Source organism: Gekko japonicus, unplaced genomic scaffold (assembly GCF_001447785.1).
Source record: "Gekko japonicus isolate JY-2015 unplaced genomic scaffold, Gekko_japonicus_V1.1 scaffold88, whole genome shotgun sequence".
In the NCBI taxonomy this organism is placed as follows: Eukaryota; Metazoa; Chordata; class Lepidosauria; order Squamata; family Gekkonidae; genus Gekko; species Gekko japonicus.
In genome coordinates, this window is record NW_015160209.1 from 1,376,610 (window position 1) to 1,401,555 (window position 24,946).

At 40.7% G+C, this 24,946-nt stretch overlaps 1 protein-coding gene across 1 annotated transcript in view; it reads right to left on the bottom strand.

Moving 5' to 3' along the window:
* The window catches only part of CSPP1 (centrosome and spindle pole associated protein 1), a 75,374-nt gene that overhangs the window by 28,892 nt on the left and 21,536 nt on the right, over positions 1 to 24,946 (bottom strand). The window contains exons 9-20 of the mRNA XM_015408976.1: positions 21,638 to 21,714; positions 20,514 to 20,607; positions 17,588 to 17,645; positions 14,306 to 14,320; positions 13,286 to 13,476; positions 11,291 to 11,412; positions 10,371 to 10,455; positions 9,993 to 10,113; positions 8,773 to 8,920; positions 7,553 to 7,705; positions 5,614 to 5,726; positions 640 to 789 (exon numbers count right to left, since the gene is read on the bottom strand). Coding sequence (XP_015264462.1) covers positions 640 to 789; positions 5,614 to 5,726; positions 7,553 to 7,705; positions 8,773 to 8,920; positions 9,993 to 10,113; positions 10,371 to 10,455; positions 11,291 to 11,412; positions 13,286 to 13,476; positions 14,306 to 14,320; positions 17,588 to 17,645; positions 20,514 to 20,607; positions 21,638 to 21,714 — 1,327 coding nt within the window. The remainder of the gene's footprint in view (positions 1 to 639; positions 790 to 5,613; positions 5,727 to 7,552; positions 7,706 to 8,772; positions 8,921 to 9,992; positions 10,114 to 10,370; positions 10,456 to 11,290; positions 11,413 to 13,285; positions 13,477 to 14,305; positions 14,321 to 17,587; positions 17,646 to 20,513; positions 20,608 to 21,637; positions 21,715 to 24,946) is intronic.

Consider the following 24,946-nt stretch of genomic DNA (forward strand, 5'->3'; position numbering starts at 1 on the left):
GAAACTATAGATATCTTGCAATTTAATAAACAAAACTGTATTATTGGATACACAGCTTTTTCAAGAAAAGACACCTTTTTTCTGGTCACTAGTTTCTGTTCACTGGCCTCAAGAAATAAGTGTTCCCTGAAATTTGAGCACACCTGTGGGTTGCAATTATACCCAATGTTGGTATAATTCTGCCAACTGTGGCCCCCTCCTCTGATACAAGAGGCTCTTCTCTTGGTGGAAAGCTCCTTGCCCCAGAGAAAAGGGTAACTGTCAGCAGAACAGATAGGCAGGAATCTAAACCTGTCGATTTAATCGACTAATCCTTCAGGAGATTTATGTGTGAATTAAACAAATTAAAGATTGCAGCCCTGCTTGTTTGGAAACAAACACCGGGTGCAGACTTTGGGATTACAGTAACTTGACAGCATACTAATACTGGTGTCATTGAAGGCAGACAACTTTTAACAATTCCCACCTTGAAATCTTTTACAAGCAATTTGCCTGTATTATGCTGGGTCTTCAAGGTATATTCTTGCTAGAAATTAAGTGTTTATTTCCCTTCCACCAGCACTCTCCACTCCCTTTCTCTGAGACAGGAAAGGAAAAGGAAAGCTAGGAAATTATCAAAGCCTTAGCAAAACATCACACCTCCTCCTCTCTTCGTCTCTTCTTCTCCTGCTCCTCTTCATATTCTCTTTGCATTGTAGCCCTTTGTTCAGCAAGTATTTTTTCTTCCCTTTCTTCTTCGAGCCTTCGTTTTTCACGCTCTGCCTCTTCTCTCTTCCTTTTTTCCTCAATCTAGAAAGTAGGGGAAAATACTATTTGTTTGCAGAACAATCAGAATATTTAAAGGAAACAACCAAATATAAAAAGTTATATAGATAAATAAAAGATTATATACTGAACTATTCTCCCCACACACACACACACAGCTGCTCATTCCACAGAAGACTGTTCAAATTAGCCTTACAACTAACAGCCCTGATTTCTTCTCACGGGTTAACAAGCTAGCTAATTAAGACTACAGTGGGCTAAATGGCTAAAACAGGATCACTGCCAAATATGTATACAAACAAACTCACTATGAAAATATAAGAGCTTTTCCCCCTCTCAAAAACTTAGCATCTCAAAAAATAGGAAAGGGGAACCTACGGAGAAGGAAAGAGGAGCTGTACAGCTAACAGCCCTGACTCCTTCTACAAAAAAAAGAAAGAAGAAGGAAAACAAAATAAGGACTGACAGAGAGAGGTGAAAAACAAGGATAAAATAGGTATAAAATAGCTAACCGAATGCCAAGCTAAAAAAAAAAAAAAAGGCTTACAAGAGTGCTCCTTATCTCCTTATCTAAACCAGATGCTTTTTTTGTTAGATACTGTGGATGAATAGCTAATACCGGTTAAATCGAGGGAAAGGAAGGAGAGATGGATGGTCCTCTCTGATCAAACAGACGTACCCTATCTCCAGTCCCCAGGCACCCAGCAGGAACTTCTATTTTGGTAACCAAACTGTAAGATTGAATCACTGCACACAAATGAGCAAGGAAGAGCCTAACAGGTAAAGGAAGCCCATCAGGACCAGAGCCAGAAAAATTTCGGTGGAGGGGCACCAGGGGGTGTGACATCACGTCCAACATCACAAAAATAATAAAATTAAAATAAAATAAATAAAATAAAAGGCGAACAAGAACAGCCAGAGAAAGGGCCCCTTCTCCCCACCAGAAACCTACAGTCTCGTCTGTGCTCAGAGCAGACAGCAAGAGTCGTGGTGGCAGTGCTTCCAGGGAAAAGCAGCCACGGGGGGCACAGTGCCCCTCCTCCGTGCCATATAGAGCTCATCTGGTGAGCTGAGTGGGGGAAAGGAAGCTGAAGCGATCCAGCTGTGACGCAGCCAGGAGAAAATGGCCCACCCCGGCCCCTCACTGCGCCTGTGCAGCCAGGAGAGAATGGCCCGCCTGCACAGCCAGCCTCCTGCCCCCACCCTGCTCTGCTTTGGAGAGCTGGACAAACACCAGCAAAGCCCAGCTGGGCTGCGAAAAAGAGATGCAGCATCTCATGTGGGCTTGGGAGTGATGAGGAGGGGGGGACTGGGAGATATGGGCAGTGAGGGGCAGGGCTAATTTGGCAGGAGGCATCACCCCAAATACCCCCTATGTCTATGGGCCTAAAGCCCATACCTCGAATCAGCACTTCCAAGCATCCTCCAGTACGGAATTCACTGCCATCCAGTATGGAATTCACTGCCACAGGAAGTGGTGGGTGCTACAAGCATGGACGGCTTCAAAAGGGAATTAGATAAGCATATGGAGCAGAGGTCCATCAGTGGCTATTAGCCACAAGGTATAGCTAGGGGCTCTGGGGCAAGTGATGCTCTGTCTTCTTGGTGCTTGGGGGGGGGGGGTCAACAGTGGGAGGGCTTCTAATGTCCTGGCCCCACTGCTGGACCTCCTGATGGCACTGGTATTTCTGGCCACTGTGTGACACAGAGTGTTGGACTGGATGGGCCTTTGGCCTGATCCAACATTGGCGTCTCTCTTAGTACCCTCCTGCCTAAGCACGCCAGATATCTATGGCTGCTGGGGGTCCATTGCTCCCCCTGCAACATAAGGAAAGCTGCCTAAAAAGAATACTCCCTGGGTGTGTTCAAACGGGGCGTTTCAGCCGGCATAAACTGTACCGGTTAGAACCGGTGCAGTTTATGCCAGCTGAAACGCGATCACACTTACCTCCTGTCTGCGGAGCCCATCGCTGTATGCCCGTTCACATGCAGTGGGCGTCGGCGGTTTTTTTTTTTTTTTTAAACACAACTCAGTTTGAGCATGCACATAGGCAGCCATCCACAGAATGGCGATCTTTGTGCATGCGCAAAAAACCCCGTCTTACATTTAAACTTTAAAGGTAAGGACTTACCTTTAAAGTTTAAAGACCAAACTGGCCTCCCTGAAGTCCCGGACTCCTCCGAAACGTTAAACTAAGGACCTTTTCTTTTCTTTTTTTAAACAAACGCCAGGGCGAAGCTTTGCCCAAGTGCATATCGTCAACCTTTTAAAAAAAAGGTGGGCGAAAATCGGAAGCCTCAGGCTTCTGAACGGAAGTGGCTCTGCAACGGTGGAGAGCAATCAGACGGGGGGGGTAAAGCGATTACAACCATTGTACTCAGGATACCACCACTTGGGGACCTAGTGGCAGAATACAAGGGTGTAAAGCTCTTTGCAACGGTTAGGGACAGAAGGCAGATGTTCGCCGTGTGAACGCCGGTAAGTACACCGATTCCAACCGGCACCTATTCCGTTGCAAATGCCCCGTCTGAACGCACCCGTTTCACACATAGTGACTCCCACACAAAGGATACAGATGAGCATACAGTTTGAATAAAGGGATCATGCCGCCAAGCTCCTAGTGCAAGAAAGTTTCCTCCTGGGGAAGGTAAAGAGGAATACAGCCGCTCATTTCTTAAACACCAAGTATTGAACTCCATCCATTCAGGGGCAGGGTCACAGCAAATGGCAGCAGAACCAACAGTAACTACAGACAGGGTTCCAGTGCAGCTACAGTGGACAAGAAATACCGACCCAATAATGACATTATCTCCCCTAAGAAGGGAATCCACATATGTAGCAGACGTTAGTACAAATACAGGACAATGCATACACCATGAGAGATGGAAGCTGGGCTGGAGCACATGGAATGGAAAAGCATCTTACATTCGACAGAACAGTGGACCTGTTAAATACTGGGTTCCATGGATGACCAGACCCCACTACTAGTGATCAGTTCTACTTTATTAGTGATTTCAGCAAGTACAAGACTAAACTCCAGGGCCACAGCCCTGTTTAAATAGCATGCAATTGCCACACCCAAACACACCCCACTCCCAATGATAGGCTATTTACATAACATTACTTCTTGATTCGTTACTTCCAGAGTCCTGGTGGGCTATTGTTCTTGGGCTCCAAGCTTAGCCAGTCTCTGGTAGAACAGTCCTGGGATGTTTCAGTCCCAATACATAACAGGACCAAAGACATACCATGTCTTCAAAAAAAGGAACACAGCAGCCCCATTTCTCTGTGATGTGGCAAAAACCTGCTCTATCATCAGTAGTGCTCAATAAGAGCTATATATTTTGAGCGAGTAAAAAAGCAGTCTTAAAAAATGTCACCTATTCCAACAGATAAATTTTTTCCAGTAGAAAAAAATCCTTCAAAATAACAAGGAAACCTTTTTCCAGATCTTTTTTCCCTGGGCCTTCACATTTGGTTAGATAGTTGTTTTTGTTCTGTAGAACAGAGGGCCTGGATCCCACAACCTCTCTTCCCACCCCAAGTTATTGTTGCTATCCGCATATCTACAAAATAGCCTTTGCCTTGTAGAGGTCACCTCTTAGGGACCTGAAGCAACCCACATTGATTTCCCATGGCACTGCTCTTGTCCACTAAGCTACCAACAAGTTGACACTACCACCTCTTACTGCAGTGTCTGTTCTTCCTTGTCTATATGGCTTATGTTCCTCTGCCTAAGAAACGACTTATTCCCTAACAACAATGAAAACTAGTTGCATGAAGTGTGATATACACTCTCCCTTTCCCTGGGAAACCTACAGATCCTACTTGTAATCCTAGCCACTGGGCCTTTTCAGCAGGGCAAGTCATGCAGGCCCTTTTTGAAAGACTACTTATGCACTGCTGATGCTGTATTTAAATATAAAAATTGTTGATATTTTAAAGTGCTATGTTATGTTTTTATAAGCTGCCTCAAACTACAGAAAGGTAGAATAAAAACACATTAGAACAAATTATGGGTGGAAGAGGCAATGGGAAGGTTTCCATGGTAACACCTTGATGATATTTCTGCCATTGTCATGTGCTAATTTAATGCCTTCTATTCATTGCTAACCTTGGGTCACTCTCAGTGATCTGTGTGCAGCAACACAGCAGCTGTCATTATTGATATACTGTGATATATATGCTATTGGTCCTAGTTTTAACTTTGTGACAGGGGCAGAACAGAATCTTGACAATGTTATATTAGCACAAGTCCCAGCATAATAATAGCTATTCTCCTCTGATCATAGAATCAAACTGTTAACCATCTCCCCTAAGCAAATAATAGTAGCAAGGAAGAACCCATTCTTCCTTAGTAACAACCCTCTGAAAACAAATGGGCAAACAGAAGATCAGTCCTACAAATAAGGCACAAGGTGTAATGAACTCCTTCCTGCAACAGAGCCAACTCAGCAGTTCAAGAACCTCCCAGCAGCTTATTTTGGTTGTATATGCCCAGATTTTACCTGAATTCTCCTCCTGGAAACAGATTTTCCCTCTCCAAACCTAGGCCTGGCTTTCTTGGTTTTGTAACTACACACTAAGTGGATGTGATTCAGAAAGCTAAGTAAATTAGAAACACACAAAGAGGGGGGGGGAGTTGTCCTGTAATGCAAAGGTTATTACTACTAGATTCACTCACTTCATGCCCAGCAAATTAAGGATGCAGTATCCAATGAAAAACAGTAAATGTTTGTTCAAACTGTACTGCTAATATAGATGTCATGAGCCCCATTACTTGGCAAAAACCTTAAAAACTTATTTTAAAAGTATTTTGTTTCATTTATACAGAAATATACACTCACCTGAAAACGAAGGAAGTTCTTGTATGATTCTTGCCGCCTAAGCTGCTCTGGTGTTGGTTGCTCACCAAAAACATTACCACGAGCATATGGGGATGTTTGTGAATAGGTAAAGCCTAGTTAAGACACACACAAAAAGGAGTCAAGCATAGGCAAGCCTGTCTTTGCACAAAAGCATTCAAATGGACATCTGGTACCTTGCACCGACAAAATGGTTATCTTATCCAACCCATGCAATCTTCACCTGGCATGATGTAAACATTCCATTCCTATGTAAAGCACCAACCAACATTCTTCACCAACTGGTATTGGCACCAAAGCTAAAAAATCTGAATTCTTCTTGCTTATGAAGGGCCATGATCCAGGTCACTAGATGCCCAGCACCTGCATGCTGAACTCCTATAGGCTCTAAAGAGCCCTGTTTTTGGTATCCCACTGCTACATGTGCACAAAGGCATGAACACAGGCAAAGCAACAGGCCACTGGGGGTTACTGGGGGGGGTATAGTGGGTCAGATCACATCTCCCCCTCGCAGCATGAGTAACTTGCACCAAGTAGCAGGAAAGCTGGATAAATATAGATAAAATGTACTGAGAACTTCCCATTCCTCTTAAAAGCATCATACAGTATATACATATAGGCAGGGAAGCAAGAAACATGGGACTTAATTAGCTATACAGGAACTCTTCAGTGACTGATGCTATAACTGCGATGCATTGAACTGTGCCTTGTGCATTATGAGGTTCCATAAGGATGCCCATCATTTGTAAACAATTATCTGCTATTAAATCTTTAATTTACTGTTGAAAATATTATTGAAAGAAAAAATGCATGGCGACTCCATCTATAAGGGTATTTTCAGTGCCTGATTTCTATGCCTAAATTCCCACTTATTTGAATTTTTAAAATATAAATTAAGAAAATAATTTCCTAAAAAAACTGAAAGTGCCAATACCTCACAGAAAGAAGTCTTTGTCCAGCATTTCCAAGTGTTTAGTTCTCATGTTCTTAATAACGGATATTTGTTTATACATTAAAGAACCCGAACAATTGGCTGGAGAATATACTTGTGGTTTTATTAAAATCCCAAAAATGCATTTTACATTAGAGATACACACCTCCTCAAATCTCTGTTTATTAATGTCAAATTATTATGCTGTGCTTGAAAAATACTGGAAATAACTAATCAGTCATGGCAAAAGCTGAACATAGTGACCACAGTTTAGCATTCTGCACACATTACATGGAGATACTTGCCCACAATTTTGCACTAGTTATCTGGATTATGCCTATAAGGAATATTGTGCTTGAGTTGTAATCAGTATATAGATTGCCAAAATGCAATCAAGTTCTTAACATCCGATTTTCAGCTCATACTATTTGTACTCATAACAAGAGCCAGTGTGGGGTAGTGGGACCTGACAGACCCAGGTTTGAATTACCACCTCTGCCATGGAAGCTTGCTGGGTGACTTTGGGCCAGTCATACACTCTCAGCTTCATCTACCTCACAGGCTTGTTGGGCCCTCACTGAGGAGAAAGGTGGGGTATAAATGAAGTAAATAAAAACAATGTGTAAGGTCCACTTTTTACTTTTCTTCCCTGACAGAATCTGTGCACAGAGAGTTGTACACTGCTCCAGTTTGAAACCTACATAATGTTTTAGACATGATCCAGTAGTTCTAATGCATGGTGGGGGTTTCCTCTTCTCTTCTTTTGATGGAAGAGATACAGTACAAGCATGCCCATGTGCAAAAAGTTTTCAGAGGAGAATGAGCAGCTACCAGGAATCCAAAAATTAGTCACGTTTTAGTTTCCAGTATCACAGACAAAATTTATAGGGACTGTCTTCAGTGAAAATTACTGCGCAGGAATAACATACAATAAACATGACCAGCGACACAACACACACTTACAAATGAAAATACAGTATTATTTTAAACCTGCTATTTTATTTGGAGATTCATCTGTATTCTCAAATCTTGGGGAGGCCAAACTTAGATCAACAGATACTATGGCCCTTTTATCTTCATATACCCGTGCCTCTGGGTTATGATATGCATCTTCATTTTGCTTGTGCATCACGTTCAAGTCAGCTGAAGGAAAGGGGGGGAAATAGCCATTTATATTACTTTATTTGGACAAGAGGCATTTTATGACAGCTTCAAGACAAGAAATGTTTCTGCACATGTACATTTAGGAAGGTGCAGAAACCAAGCAGAATTAAGTGTGCTTTATATGGCTTAACCTCAAAAGTAACAAAGCAGTTATGATCCCTTTTTACTTTAAAGAGCAAGGTATTTACTACGAAGTGTTAGCAATGGATAGTAGCTATGAATGCCAGGGCTTCTGAAGTCTCAGAATTAGATGTACAGACTGCATATTATCTGAACTGCTACATGCCTAATAGTTGATGCAACATAGTTTTCTCCAGATTTATCATATATTTACTTTTTAATTTTATTCTCTATTTATTCTTTTAAAATATTATATGGAACCTCCCCAATTAACATCTTCATTTCAAGAAAACGTCACTATGCCCTAAATATGCATGGGAAGGGAAGTACTGCCATTAGAGCTGGCAGTTTCTTGGATTTCTCCTTTATAGCTACTCTGACTGCAAGAGAATAAATTTGCTTTTTAAATGTAATAATAGCTTGCATCTTTGATGGCAAACGGCTGCTTCAATGAAATTCAATGAAATCTCTCCACACATAGCTCTACCAACCACATTTACATGACTTCTTTCAACAGAAGTAATTTCGGATACTTTCTGCAGATATCTTGTATTTTTAAAACAAATCTCCAACACAGCTTTTCGTATTCCAACAGGAGATACTTCAAGCTGCTTCCTTGATGGGTACACCATATTCCTCCCACAACCTACACTTGATATACACCTTCCCACATTTTTATTGCCAACCTCTTGCTGCACTTTGCCAGTCTGCCAGAAGATTTTTTTTTACGTCAGAGATATCTGAGATAGTATTATACTAGTTTCCATTGAGGCAAGTGGGATATAAGCCTGAACAACAGAACAGATTTCGTTTATGCTGAAATTCACTGTTTCAAATCCATTTTGTTTTTTTATGTAATGCAAATTAATTCTAAATATAAGCAACTCTATAAAGATACAAAAAGTTCCCCTAAATTTCAGACATACTTATGAGGTTTCCTTTTTTGTCTCTGATAGGAGCACCACCACCTTCTTTTCCCCACGGATTGTAATGTCTCATTTCAGCTTCTAATTTGGCTTCATACCGTTCCTTTTCCTCCTTCTCTTGCCTACGACGTTCTTCTCTTTCCTTTATCTGTTAAGGGGGGGGCTAATATTCAGTTGCATGTCTTATGAATAAAAATACATTTTAAATTAATACTGAATTCAAACACTGAGTCACCGTTGCTTCTTCATGTAATATAGGTATATCATCTGTTTAAATAAATTACACAAATGGAGGAATCTTTGTCCAGTAATGCCTATACTTAATTGAGCAAAGCGCACACAGATGTGTGTGTGTATGCACACAGCTGTTTATTATAATGCATAAAAATCTTGAGAAATATATTTTTAGAATATTAAAAATTTCTACCACAAGCATTTTAATATTGTATGAAACTGGGATTAAAGATACTATATCTTGTTATTTAGAAGCAGAAACATATTTAAACCACTGGAAAAGTAATGTTAGTACAAATTCAATCCTCAAAAGCAGCATTAAAGTAGAAATAAGCGGGAGGAGATCCCACATGATTCACCATAACTCAGCAAACAACATATGCTTGTACAGCAAATATCCAAACATCACAACAGAGGTTAATGCCAAGTCAAAATGACCAACTCAAAAACTGTTCTGTATTTTTTTTTTAATAATTTAATATAGATAAAACAGAGAACTAAACACACATTGCTAACACATGATCCACAATATGTTTCTCAGAAGAGGCTGATACTGTGCAGGGGGGGAAGTTAAAGTGTTGATAAAGGAATTCTTTAAATATTTTACACATTCGGCGGAGGGCTGTTTTTAACAGTTGCAAAGGAAAACAGCAACAATAGTGTTATCAGTCTAGTTTGCCTATGAACAACCCATATCCAGAGGGATGGATATGAGACAATCCTGTTTTTACAGACAGGAATTCAAGATACACAGGTTTTTCAAGTTAAATTAATACTGGATGTTATACAAAGGCAAATTTTTAACAAACTGAGAATGAGTGGACAAGGCATGGTTATTTCTTAGTAGAAAGGCACAACTGGGCTAGAAATCTTTGTTAATGATATGAAAATATGAAGCGAAAAATCAGTTCCAAGTTTAATGAAAAACAACAATTCCGGTTAAATTATGAAAGCTATTTCTGGAAATATTACAGAACCCACTATACCTGCTTTTGCAATTCTTGTTGATAAGTTAAAACAGCATCTCTTGAGGGCTTTGGTTTTTCTTCAGGAAATATTCCCAGTGCTCTTTGTTTATCATTTGTGGGTTTTGCTCCACTTCTACTTCTGCATTCAAGAAGATTTTTTTTTAAATTAAAATGGAGTCATATAATTGGAATACAAAGCTTAAAATAATTTCTTAGTAAGATGTGTTAAAACAAATAGTTTACTCCTCTGCCTGAAAATTTCAAAACCAAAATTTGATTTTAAATCATGCTACCTTCAGAAACCTAAGTTTTTTACCATTACAGCAACAACGAAATGTGGCCCAAGTCCTCAAGAGAGAAAGCCAGCAACACCGAACTAATCTTAGTAATACTTACACAGACCCATCAACAGGCTTTTGACTAGTATCAATAACAGGTGCAGGTATAGATGAAGGCTGGATCCCCATCATGCTTGTGCCATCTAAAACAATAAAGATGTATGAATTTTCAGTTTTTATAAGAAGAATGTATTACAGACAGCAAGAAAATAAAACACTAAAAATTTAAAGTTAAATTCCATTAAAAGAAATGGCATACATACACAAGACAGTGGATACTTGTAAAGTAACTGCAAATTAAGTGCCAATGCACATAACAGAGCCCTAATATCCTTTTTACTATATTAAGCCTCTATTCAATCAATCATCCCCCTATATTCTGGAAACCCTGGCTCTTTTGCTCCTTGATAAGGATCTTAAGATCACTCTAGCAATCACAAAATATGTCTCAGTCCTTTTAGCCCTTGCATCTAAAAATAAGAACTAAGTTTTTTCTGCTGCTCAGTATTCATGAATCAATGAGCTTCTAAGGATGCAAAAGGAAAGGAAAGGAAAAATGCAGTTCAGGAGGATCAGAGAAGCTGGGGGGGGCCTCTATTCCCCATGCATAATTTTCCTGCTCCAAGTTGTCCCCAAACAGTGTTTTCCCTAATGAGATTCCAAAATACTTGAACCCATTCTTAGAGCAGAAGGCAGAAAAGGGTTAAGCACAAGGGTACACACTCATGCTTCTTGACTCTAAGTGCTCATTTCTCAAAATTACATTTATTTAAGAAGAAGAAAATTGCTAATACAAAGTTAGAGAATATTAATTTCTAAACTTAAAAGCTGCTTCACAAATCAGATAAAATATGGTTCTACAGTGTTTCAATCACTATTTTTCTTGTAGAAAAAGTGGTTTATCTGGCTACCAAAACATCCTCTAGAAAGTTTATTTCTTCTATGTGGTAAAATATGCATATCAACCAACAAGCTTACAGTATGCAAGACTGGGATCCAAAGGATTCCTGGCACCATAAAAATAGTATGCATCATCATATGGAGTTCTATAATTAGCTGTCAGCGTTGGTGGTGGTGGCGGTGGTGGCAGAGGTGCAATTCTATATGAAAAGAAGACAAAGCTTTAAAAGAGGGGATCTTTGGGTAGCTCACAGGGTGTCCGCTGTGGGGAGGGGAAGGGAAAGGATTTTGTAAGCCGCTCTGAGACACCTTTGGGTAGTGAAGGGCAGGGTATAAATCCAAACTCTTCTCTTCTTCTTCTCTTCTTCTAGCTTGCACACACACAAAAAACACCACTGGGCATAATTTCCATGTAAAAACGCTACCACAACAGTTAATGCTTCTCTTCTGAAATATCTGATATATACTATATTAATTTCTCTTTAATGTCTGCTAAAGAACTGCACAGATTCAGAAGACAGGTATATCAGAAGACAAAACATACTTACTTTTGGTTAAATACTTTAAGAAATCTCTGTAGCAAAATCACTTAGGCCTTTCCAGAAAATCACTTTGTTACACACAAATGAAGAACTACTTCCTGACAGGGATGCCACCTCAAGTGACACCCCTGCGGAGCCTTTGCGATAGGCTCCAGGCCAGAGGGCTTTTGAGGGGTAGCCTCTTCGATGGCGTAATGCCGGAGAATCGAGGCTCCCCTCCGCCCTGACGGTCCAGTCACTGTGTGGCCTTCGGGCACAAGCTGGTTTGACCGGGACAAGCGCCGGAGATCGAGCGGAATATCGTTAAAAGGCAGCGTGGTCAGAGAATCTGACCGACAATGAACGTGAGTTCTGAATAAAACGGACTATTAAAAAAATGTATTCCCCCCCCCCCGGTGTGGGAAGAAATGGTTATGCACACTAACCGATAAACGACGCAAAGGGGGAGAGGGGAGGAAAGCAGCGTGTGTGTTGTGAGAGACTTACTTGATTTTTGACATCGTGGGGTGAGTTTCTCGAGTTGGGAAGAAACAGTAGGAAGTGTAAACAAATCGTAAAAATGGCAGCCCAGCGTGCAAAATTGAAAATGAAACCGCCAGGCAGTCAGAGTCCCAAATCACACCACAAATAAGAAGTTGAAGAAAAGATTGGGAGAAGTGGAAATAAAGCAGAATCTTCAAGAAAATTGTGTACTACCAATTACAGATGGAAAAAGCCAACATGATTTTCAGGTTCCAGGGAGTTCCTGAAGCAGCGAAAGAGGACCTGAGGAAGTTGCTTAGTGAGATCATCGCTCCAGTGATAGGCTTCACAGCAGATGAATTGGTAAAAGACATGGAGGTGGCCTATAGGGCATACTCCGATTATATTTTAAAAAATAGCCTACCTGGAGAAATTGTGGTCAAATTCTCAAGAAGACAGACCAGGACTGCCTACTCCCATAATGAACCTACCCGACCATTACAGTCATCTTTGTGGGCCCTGCTACAGATGCCTCATCATCTGAGGCAAGATGGGTGGCAACCTGAGAAAGGGACCCCTCTGGTCATGGCACCAAAACTTTGGAACTCCCTCCCCATGGAGACTAGTCTGTCTCACTCTATCACTGTCTTCTACCAGAAGGTAAAGACTTCTTTGTCATTGAGCACTCCCTTACTGACCCTCATTCTCATTTGTTTGCATGTATATATATTATTTTTAAGTGTCTTTTTTAACTAAGTGCCACCTTGAGGGCCCTACTTCGGTGGAAAGGCAAGATGCAGATGTTTTAAATCAATAAAATAAAATAATATTTCTATCTAAAACACTAAAAATATGTTATCTTGGACTTTTAAATTATTTTTACAAGCAACAAAGTTCTAGAAGTAAAACACACTGAAATCCACTAGTTAACTATGCAATGAGAGGAACAAAATATCTAGCATGGCTTGATTTCATGGACATTGCATTACAAAGGAAACTACGATCTTATATACCTAAAGTCTAGCTAGGCTCCAAATCCGCTGCAAACAGAATACTACAGGACAGTTACCTGGGAGCCAATATTTCTCCAAGAGCACTGGATAATCCTCTGTGAAAATCTTCATTCACTGGTAAGATAGGAGGGGCAGATATGGAGGCAGGTCCAGGTATAGGAGTTTGGAAGGCTGGTCTGGGTTTCTCTGGTGGTGACCTCTCCTCAGAAATTTGTGGTGCTAATCCCAAATCTCTCAGTCTATTAGGCTATGGGAGAGAAAACTAGTTTACTTATAATTTAACATGCTGCTGTGGTTACTCAAGCTATCTCAGCTGCATGGATTGCCACTGATAGAACAGTGGTTTCACACAGTGGTACCAACTTTTCAAAATATTACAACAATACATTGAAATCTAGGACTAGCAATAATTTTCTATGAGATAACTGCCATGCACTTAAACAAATCTGCTAGTAAAAGAGAGGGGGGGAGAGAGAGAGAGAGAGTTAACACTATCATTAGCACACTAGTTAATTTTAGAAAGGTTATTTCAAAGGAAGAGCAACATTCTAGAGAGCTGAATCCAATACCCAATAAACATTTCTAAAGCATTACCAATTAAGGGGGGGGAAACCCAATATATGTCTCAGTTATATTAATGTCTTATTGGTTAACTGTTTTTGCTTTCCAGTTTAAAAGCATACCATAAGATGCACTATGTACCTACTAATTAAAAATGTTTATTGACAGGTTTTAAAGGCTACAGAAGGAAAGAAGGAGGTGCCATGCGACTTAGTCCAAAAAGCATGCAGGTTCCAAACTATTCCACCATATTCTGAATAGATTCCCTTGCAGCTGAAGTATACCTAATAGTTATTGTATTTTTTAAAAACATAACATGAACACTGATACAATGCAAAAAGTAGATGGTTACAAAGATGAATTTCCTTTTGAATTTCTTTATCACAGTATTACTGTGCTATGAATAATGTTGTTGACCAGAAAATGCTGATAGCTCTGGAACCCTACACGCCTGACTGGCTATCAACTTGGAAGAATAGTTGTTGACAAAATTGGCAATATGGTAAAATGTTTACCTTTTCTTCACTTAGCTGCAAGACAGTACATATAATAAAGTTAGTATTTACAGCTACAGAACTGCATAATTCAGGTACAAAAGCTGTACACATGTGAATCATACTTAATTTCTAACAGAGTCTTAAGATTTACCACTGACTAATGAGCTCTGATTACTGTAACACACTTCAACTGGAAGCCAAAATAATTCCTGAACCACAGCACTTTTCCCTCTTCAGTAATTAACTGCACAAGCAATTAAGTATGAGAGCATTTCAAACTGCTTTTTGGACTACAGGGAATTAAAAGAACAACTTGGGAACTGGGAGGAAAGGGGAAAGGTGGTATCTGTAAACGTAGGCTGTTGCGGGGAACAGTGCATGCATGGTACATGCTCACAGACACTTTTGAATCCCTGCTGTGATACTTTAAAAGTAGAAAATATTGAATCCTTGCCATGATATTTTAAAAGTAGAAAATATTATATCTCAAAACTGGACCTCCTGTATGCGCAGCTTGTGGTATTCCACTGAGATATGACTCCACATACAACATTCCAATGGTCCTCAACCTTTCCAGACTTGAGGGACACCTTTAAAGTAGTGGTATAGGACTCACTGAACTGTAAGCATATGACAGGAAATCACAGTCACAAAAGTGAAGGATGAAGAGCCAGATTTAAGACCTCACTGGTATTAAGGACCACAGGCTACAGGTAGGAAACACAAGCCACACACCACTAAGTCTACTGTACTGAGGTACAAACCAAGGATCAGATATCATACCACTGAGGGCCCTCTCATTCCTATCCTGATACTTCTCTCCACATGTGAGCAAAGAAAGGCAAAAAGCATGGTGCCACTGATGTCTATGCACACATACTGACAGTAAGCCATTAAAGAAGCAACATCAGCTCTATAGGAGCTTGCAACCCAGCAGGTGGTATTCTGCAACCCACTTGGAAGACCCTGACCCATGTATTCAGGACCACTATATTCACAGTTGCATTAACTTTCAGCATCTTAATCAGTGGCACACTTAAATGCATTAATTATCACTCAATGATAATGTTCCAGTTTAAACCAGGACCATATTATTGCACCAGAAGAAAAGCTAAAGAAATACTTCATTTAATACTTCACTTAAGCCACTATCAACTTCTGAAAACAGATATGCCATCTGATTTACTGTTCATGTTTAGGCCTAAACCAAGTATCTTCACTTACCAAGCTATTAATTGTATTTACATCCATTAGCCCTTTTTTATAACTTATTTTGACTGGTGCTCCAGTCCATTCAGTGTTCCATCTTGGCAAAATCCACATAACAACAGTCTATCTTGAAGTGCTAGTATAGCTGGGGCTTCTTTTGCTCATCCAAGAAGCATGAGTGACAATACAGAGTACTTCCAGAAGCTCAGCTTTGCCCCAGAAAGGTATCATATCCTTCTTTTAGGCGTTTTCTAACACTAGCCATGTGGCCCAATATCCACTGTCCTAACATTTTGGGAAGTGAAGTTTTGTTTTTGTTTTTTAAAAGCAGGAGATGAGCATTCCAGTGCTGGTGACAGCAAGCACACAGCCACTGTGAAATAGAAGCAAGGGAGACCAGAGGAAGGATTAGTGGTACACATAATTGACATTATCCAATAAATGCTCATGACACTACTATGGCCACTTTCTCTAAGAAACCAGCATATGCTCGTGGGTCATAAAAACAGCAGTCTCCCAGCAACTGATTGCTGGGCAACCTCAATATAACAGAAACAAGAGCATTTTGAGCTAGACTGATGAGTTCCACCAGCTCCAAGCTATTTGGGAACACATTATCCAGCCTATGTTAATCATAAAAGGATCACCAAGAAGAGAAATTGGGGGGGGGGGGGTTGTCACAAAAACTGTAGTGATTACATTCATTTTTGAGAATTATTGAATATTGTTGAAGAAAATTCACTACAATTGGTACTTCTCTACTAGACAGGCTTATCTATGATTATTGCTTGTAGCTGAGCGGAGACCAGCCAAAAGGAGAGGGAAAGGTGGACAACACAGACACAGTGGACTGAGAAAAACCAAGCCATAATTTTATTGACTACAGATCCCTCGGAGCTTGGCGAAGCAAAGGTTGGTGACAAAATGGGAACCTGACAGCCCAATTGCTGCCCAAGAGCTCCAAATGTCAGCCTGCCCACAGACACCCCCCTGTAAACATCCTGCACATACCAAATTGGAGCCACCAACGTCCAGGTTCTCCAGCCCTACTCCCACCACAAAAGGGATGGAAGGAAAGGGTGTGAAAATAACCTGGTCAAGAGAATGCTGGACATAATTGCCAAGAGTCCTCCTGCTCCCTCCCCTACTACCATCTGGGCATAACAGGTAGTCCAACCTAAGGAGCAGAACTCCTTATTAAAGACAATTTTATTTAATTGAAAACATGATCGTGTATAACAGTGTTCAGGCCAATACATCAAATGGAGGCACACCAGCTTTTCAACATATGCAGTAAGCAGCCTTCCAAGGCTCTGCACAAACAGCTGATACAGAGCAAAAGAAACAACTTCTCAATGACTGCTATGATCGTTCTATCCATTGATGGATTATGGGAGCTACAGCTTGACCAAATGGATCTTTTCAAAGACCAAAGCAAGTGAAACACATACAGTTGCCAACCTCCATGCGGGGTCTGGGGATCTCCCAGAATTACAACTGATCTCCAGAGATCAGTTCTACTAGAGTAAATGGCAGTTTTGGAGGGTGAACACTATGGAATAAAATCCCTGCTAAACTCCCTCCCCTTACCAAAACTGTACCCTATGTAAGCTCCATTCCCAAATCTCCAGGAGTTTCCCAACCTGGAGTTGGAAGCCCTACGAACACATGAGTTTCAAAGGCAAGAAGGGACCTAAAATACTGCCCTCACTTCTCTGAAAAAATATGCTACTACATAAATTAAACCAGTCAATACAGTTTTCTAAAAATGCTATACCTGTATATTTTTCTTAATACTGAACTACAGAAATTCATTCCTACCTTGAGTTTCATCTCCATTTCCAGCTAGCACAATTCGGATAGCCCAAGAGCAAAGTACCACCTTATATTGCCCATAAAATGTAATGCCCAAAAATGTGACCAGAAAAGACAAAGTAGCAAGTATTGACAATAGCACTGCAGTGCCCATAAGAACCTAATAGCAGAAGATGTTACAAGGTAGTAGTCATTACTCCCAATTAATAATGCTTTTAAATTATTTTACATCAGCTGTTCAGAGCCAAGAAGAGCTGAACATTAAAAGTTTCTCACCTTCTTCTCAGGGTCTAGTGCGCCACTTGCTGCTACTGGTAGCTGAAACTCCTTTTCACTATTGAAAACACACACAAGCACAATTAAATTAAAATACAGATATTAATATAATGTATATTATACATTATTTTTTTAAGGACCTTTGGGTGGCATACAGGAAATTCTCATTTATCCTCTGAGAAGGTTCATCTAAGAGATAGAGACTTATCCAGGGCCACTTAACGACCTTCATGGCACAGCAGTGATTTGAACCTAAGTCCATCACAGTATCCACTATACCACATCTATCCACAACTCTTTCACAAAAGAACAGTTAAAAATTACTGCTGTATGCTTAAATGTAAGAACATATTCCTAATGTCTTTAAAATGACAGGTTTTAAAGAATGTAATAGGAATGTATCTTGCATGACATTTGGCCTTGTGTAGATGTAATGTTATCAAACTCATATTTAGGAGACTAGGAAACTGCCTTTGGCATTCCCTTCCTCTTTCCCATTAAACTTTCCTCTTCCTTTAAGCATGATGTAGTGCTATATCTCAAGCAGTGTTAACCAGGGCTGCCCTTATGACAAGAGTTTGAAAAACACTGCAAACCTGGTTTCATATCCTGATTATGAACAATCCTGGTTACCATTAACCACAGTCAATGTCAGTGAAAATGTAATGCTACAAAAAGCAAGAGATGGGTGCAGGGGATCTGCACAAGAGAGGGACAAGAGGGTCGGGGAAGGACTGTACAAGTCAAATGTAGACTCCTGAATAGGAAGGGGCATGAACCAGCTCACAAACTGAAGTTTCTGATTAATTTGGCCAGTTCATGGCTCGTGAAGTTCATGGCAAGTCAGCTGGCATGAACTTTCCATAAACTTTCAAGCTGTTTGTGGAGGTTCACGCTGGTTAGTGAACACATACACTGTCTCCACTCAATCTAAATCTATATATCTAATAGCGAAGGCGCCCCCTGCGTGCGGATATCTAAATTTGCACATCAGGGGCACCTTGGGGGGGGAGATCCCCAGATGTGCAGAAAAATCTAAAAACTGTAAAAAAAACTATAGGGGGGATAATGAAATCCCCCAAAAAGTAAAAGAGTGTCCCCTGCGCATGCGCAGGGGACGCTCTTGGAACGGCGGGGGTGGTGGGGGAGAAGGCTTGGCCAACTGGCGAGGCCTCACCGCCGCTGCCAGCGGGGGGGGGGGGGGAGAAAGTTTGGCGGGCGGGCGGGGCCTTACCACCGGGGAGGCCTCCCCACCGGGGGGGGAGGGGGGGAGGAGAAATTTCAGCAGGCCTGCGAGGCCTTGCCACCGCTGCTGCTGAGGGGGGAAGGGGGAAAATTCGGCGGGCCAGCAAGGCGCCGCCGCTACTAGGGGAGGGGGAAGCTTGGGCGAGGTCAGGCCTCGCCGTGGGTGCCGGGGACGGGGGAGAAGGCTCACCTGCGGCTGCTTCCTTCTCCTCCCGTGGAGCGTCTCCCCCCCCCCGTGAGTATCGCGGGTCCCCCTTCTTGTGTTTACTAAACTGCAAAGCAACAGGAGGGTTGGTTTCAAACTAGCCATCAATTTCAAGAGGACCCCCCCCCTTACTGGAATTTCTTTGTGTTCCCTTCCCATTTTCTTCCACAGGGCTTACAAAATCCCCCCCTCCCCCAGATTTGTTGTGACTCTGTGCTTTGAGATCCGTGCTTTTAAGCTTGCAATGCCAGTGGCACTGGGTTCTGCTGGTCATTCTGCACATTGTAACTGGCTGGGGGGGGGGGCATTCTATCACGCCATGAACCTCACTGGTTTGTTTAGTGCTTAAAAGTTTGTGACAGTTCATGGTTTGTGAATCGGGCATACTATGAACCACAAAGTGAACCACATTTTCCTGGTTCGTGCCCATCCTTACTCCTGGGTACCTGATTATGCTGAGCAGACTGGAACCATTAAATCTGCATCATTAAAAACAAAGCCTCAAAGACATGCAAAGTATCATTTTTAGACAAAACGATGACTACAGCATCCAATTCAGAGCCTTTATTAATTCAGTTTCATTACATTACTGCTTAATCCTTTGCAATTTCTGTCTATTACCAAACTGCATACTAAAATTCAAAGATGTAAAACAATTCTTTGCTATGTACTGCCTGCCTCAAAAGTAAAGGGTCCTCATTCAGAAATACAGAAAGAACATAATCACTTAGTTTGGGTTTTTTTTCCTATTTGCCTGCATTTCTAAGCCTATGCTTAGGAAACTCAACTGCAAAACAAAAAGGTAACAAAACAGGCAGTATAGACATCCACCAGTTACTAAAAAGTGACCAAAACCTCCTTATTCAGAGTGCTACTCCAATCATGCTAAAGGATTTATGCAAGCCCTACAGAACATTGGACGTTTTATCCTTTGAGCAGTAGACCGCCTGAAGTTTCAAAATGAAAATGAAAATTGCCATAACTGGAGTTGCTGCTTAAGATACAAATCTAAGAAACAAATCCAAGGCTCAAATAAGCAGAACTAATTATCAAATTCACTGAATTGTGGCCTTTTAACTATGTAAAGGAGATGTGAAGAGTTTATAATCTTAAAGCTAACAGAATCCTTAAAAAACCTAAGTAGAAATGAAGGGAAATTCCTACATGGAGGCATCCATTGTAAAGGGGGGAAAGCCTAAACTCACTTTGTATACTGAGGAACTGGTCATGGGATATCAGCCCAAGAAACCTGCTACATCACCCTCACCACTATTACTATAGTGATCAGATACTACTCTGAAATGAACAATTTGTGGATTCAAGTCCATTTTGGGAAGAAAAAAAACTTTTAAAAATGTGAATGAAATCCATAATTACATGTCATTGGTTATAAAATAGAATTCCCATTTCTCTAAAGATTGTATTACTAGTCATTCATTAATTCAAATTATTATTTGTCCAACACTTTTCTGTTACCGTTTCTTATTTCTCTGTTGTTCAGCTATTTGTTCCATTAATTCTTGTCTATACTGTTCTTTTCTTCTTTGAAGATGTTCTCTGTCTTGACCTCCTGAAGAAAGGGGATACTCAACATAAATATGTGCAACTTTGCCTCCTGTCATCTTACAATTAATTTCACTCAAATCATGCCATAAAGATACAGTACAGTACTCTCACCCACTACATACGTGCACCATGGCACATCCACCATGCCAAGGAACATCATTACTTCCAAAATAATGCTGAAAAATGCATGATTTCTCTGACTTTTCCCAGACTGATAACCTTTTTCAAATGTTATGTCTGTATGTACAGTAAGCATGCTCCTCACAATATGTGCAGTTGCCATGTTGTCTGAACATGGGCAGAGCACATATTTTGCATTTGTGTACTGCTTCACTGTTTATGCATATTGAATCTGTATCTGCATACAACATATTGCTTGGTGCCCCTGTTCCGATAGCAATCATACATATTGGGAGGACTACACTCCTGACAGATGCAGTTACAGGCTTCCCAGTACATGCAGTCCTGAAATGGACTAATTAAACCAAAGAATGGCATTTCATCCTTACTAGGCAATTTAGGTGGAATCCATATTAAAGGTAGGTATGTGTAAATCCACTGAAATCAATGACACACAATAACCAATAGGTGTCCATGATAAACTAATGGTCTGACACAGTATAAGGCAGCTTTGGGTGTGTACTTTGTGCATTAACCTTGCAACCCAACACTTTCTTCACTAATGACAGGGTCATGTCTGTTGTTGGACAGTTGCCAGAGGGAAGCAACTTCAGAGTAAGACAATCAGCACTGTTGTTTAGTGGATAGCACCACTACAGAATGCAATTAAGAATACTAGGCAGTTTTTGCCAAATCACCCATTTCACAATTACCAATTGGCTAATGTGCTACAACAGTATATAAAGGTGAAAGAAATGTCATTATGTTGATAGATGAAGAAGGAAGCAGAAACTTTAGCGTTTTTATAAACTCAACCTTTTATTAATTATACAGAAAGGCACATAAAAGGTATTAAATTTTACAGACACTACTGGAACATAATCTTGTCAGAAGAAGGGTTTTTTTATACATACCAATGGTCAGGCCTGTTGCAAATGGAACATCCCTAGTAGTAGACTGTGTCCTCTCATTAGCAGAACTGGCTTGATTTCTATTTGAACAAAATGAAGATTGAGCTAATGAAAACAAAACTCATACTCAATTTGCTTTACAACTCCTTAATGATAGGAAATTCTCAGGAAACTTTATGTCAGGGTTAAGAAATTCCCTTCCCTTTTAAAAAAGAATGCCAGCTTTAATTTTACAACTATATTAAACAAGCAAGAGATTGGCATGAACTTGGAAGTATCTCAATTCTTCTCTTTTCCTTTCCTGAAAGCTCCCATAGGCTCTCCCCTTTTCCTGCTTTCTTCTGATCTTCCCACCCACCCACCTACCTACCTTTACCTGCCCCACCCCCATCTTCGGCTTTTCTACCTTCCCTCCCCCTGGCAAAATACTGTGTAGTCCTGATAATCAGGTTAGGCCCAGGTGCACAATGGAGATTCCACAAAGATAAAATCAGCATATAAGTGATAAACATATCCTTGAAAATGTTGCAAACATCTAGAGTACACAGGAATTATCACCAAATGCTGTAGATTGTCTGGCATTAGAATTTTCCTGTTATGTATGTTAAATACATAAACCTTATCTTACAAAGCATGTCACTCATTCCAAAAGAGGATATATTTCATAGGAGAGCTCCCCCAAGTGCCTCCCAAAATTTCTAATTTTCCCGACTGGAAAAATTGGGGTGAAATCTTCAGAAAAATAAGCAGGGGGAAAAATTGAATTCTCCTTGTTCTCCAGGCCTTCATATCACTAATACTGTTACACATGATATATTTTGTGTTATTAAAGCAACAAAATAAGTTTAGGTTTGATTGAAATATTTTCAAAAACACATGGGGTTTTTCTTATTACTTCAAAATGTCCAGAAATTTTAGATTTCTACCCGAAGGTAATCAGCTCTTCCCTGTGTTCTAGATGTCATATGCTATGGACAAAGACTGGACTACAGGTATCAGGCTGCACTTCTCTAAAGAGCAGCTGATCCTTGCCAAACAATTTAAGGCTACACAATGTTCTGGACACCTGCAGCCCCTGTACAAAATTCATAGGCAAGTCACATTGGAGAGAAGCAATTTTATTTGCAAAGTGCTAAACAAATAGGGTATCATGGCTACCAAAGGCTCAAGCCAGCCTGTAGGCATTTTTGGAATTCTGACAAAGGGTGGTAGGCACAGCCACAAAAATGGCTGCTGTGGGAGGTTAAGCCAGCCACAAATGTCTGCCACAGCTTACCTTCAGTCCTACAGTGAAGATCCTTGTGCTGTGATGGTAGCTGCCGCCAAAGAAACATTTTAAAAAATCTGCACAGCCAATCAGAAGTCTTTCTGGGCAAAAGCCCCACCTGTTCCTCTCCACTTTCTAAAAACACTTGGTGGGTGCCAGAAAAGTTATCGCCGGGCGCCACATTGGGGGACCCTGGTTCAAGCTGTTGATTCTGGATTTCTACCTGAGAGAATCATCATGCAGAAAAACTCCACTAGATGTCACTGTTGGTGCTGAAATTCTTCATTGCTAATGGGCTCTGCCCTGTGTGGTAGGACACAGTCCAAATATTTTACCCACACTTGTCTAGTACCATCCATTTACTAAGCATCTGACATTCTGGAAGTGAGAGGTTTCCTGAGTCTCCCAACCACCCTAAAGACGTCACTTAAAATTTAGGAATCCATATCCATGGAAAATTCCTGCATTCTCACATGAGCATTTTTGTACTCAACTGAAAATGCAGAAAACAACTGTGGATTACATAAAAACACAATAACTTTTTGGCATGCTTATAGTGAGGCTCCTACCATTCTCATTTCACAGCTTGCAGACGTCCAACAGATGTCACAGCCTGCAGTGTAATGGGGCAAAAATGTAAGGTACTGGGGTGGAATGAAGCCACTATATATGTGTCTGTGGACTCTGGGAGCTGATGTACATCCAAATGGACGTCTTTCCCTTACCCCATTTTAAAACATGTCCAGGGAGGAAAGTATGGAATTAGTACGGTGGAACATTCTGAATACAGAAGCATGTGAGACAGATGAACTGGTATGATGCAGTAGTGTTGCTACAGTATATCCCAGGCTGCTTCCAGACAGAGATGATCCTCTGTGTGTCGGAATCATCTCTAGGAACGCAGGGGAATTCACAGTGGCAATGAAGCATTCACACTGCAGTTTTCCCCACACTTTCCTTGTCTCAGCCTCCCACAGCCTCCATTACCATCCCCCCTCCACCACAGGGTTTAAAAAAACAAAACAAAACAGAAATTGCCATATCACTGTAGCATTATATCAGTCTATTAGTTGCTGGCTTTCATTTGCTTCAAAAGCAGTCAGTCCCTAGTACTTTTTGGCAGGAAAGGCAATTTCTATTTAGGTAATGGGGTTTGAATGTAATTGCCTGTGAAATGTGTAGGCAGCTTTCTTTCTCCTCCCCCTTCATACTGCATTGTTTACTGCATGTATTATACCATCTGTGCTTCAGCATTCTCTCACTGTGAAATTCAGTTTATTGGATCATTGTTCTCAGACTCTGAAATTCAATTTATGCAACACAGTATACTGTTTCTGGTTCAGTGTTCTTTAATTTGTATAATCCACTTTTATTGTATTGTTGTTGTATGCAGAATATAGTTATTTGCATTGTCTTTTATAACGCTATAGCCTATCTTGAGAAAGGAAGACATAAATGAAGTAAAATGAATAAATCCATGCAGCCTGCACCTTTCATCTCATAACTCCAGAATGAAAAGAGCTAGAGACCTGCTTTACAACATTTTAAAAAAGCTTAGAACTAGAATATTGTGGCAATAGATCAATATAACACTTTAGTGATATAGCAATTCCCATTTTTTTTAAGCCTGACAAATCTCTCTGTTATGTGTGAAGAGGGAAGGTAGCCAAGGGGGAAGAGAACAGAGCACTGATATGGGCTGAACCTGCGAAAATGCACACCTTCTCATCCAGATGGTGCCCAAAGGTGCTTAGACTGTAATCTTTCCAAAACCATAGTGCCAAACCAAGATCAAGATGGGTAGCGGTGTTAGTCTGTCTGTAACAGTAGAAAAGAGCAGGAGTCCACTAGCACCTTAAAGACTAACAAAATATGTGGCAGGGGATGAGCTTTCATGAGTATCTGAAGAAGTGAGCAGTGACTCATGAAAGCTCATAACATGCCACATATTTTGTTAGTCTTTAAGGTGCTACTGGACTCTTGCTCTTTTTTAAAGTGAGCAGAAACACAGAAGCAAGATGAATAAAGGTCACATGGATGCTCCT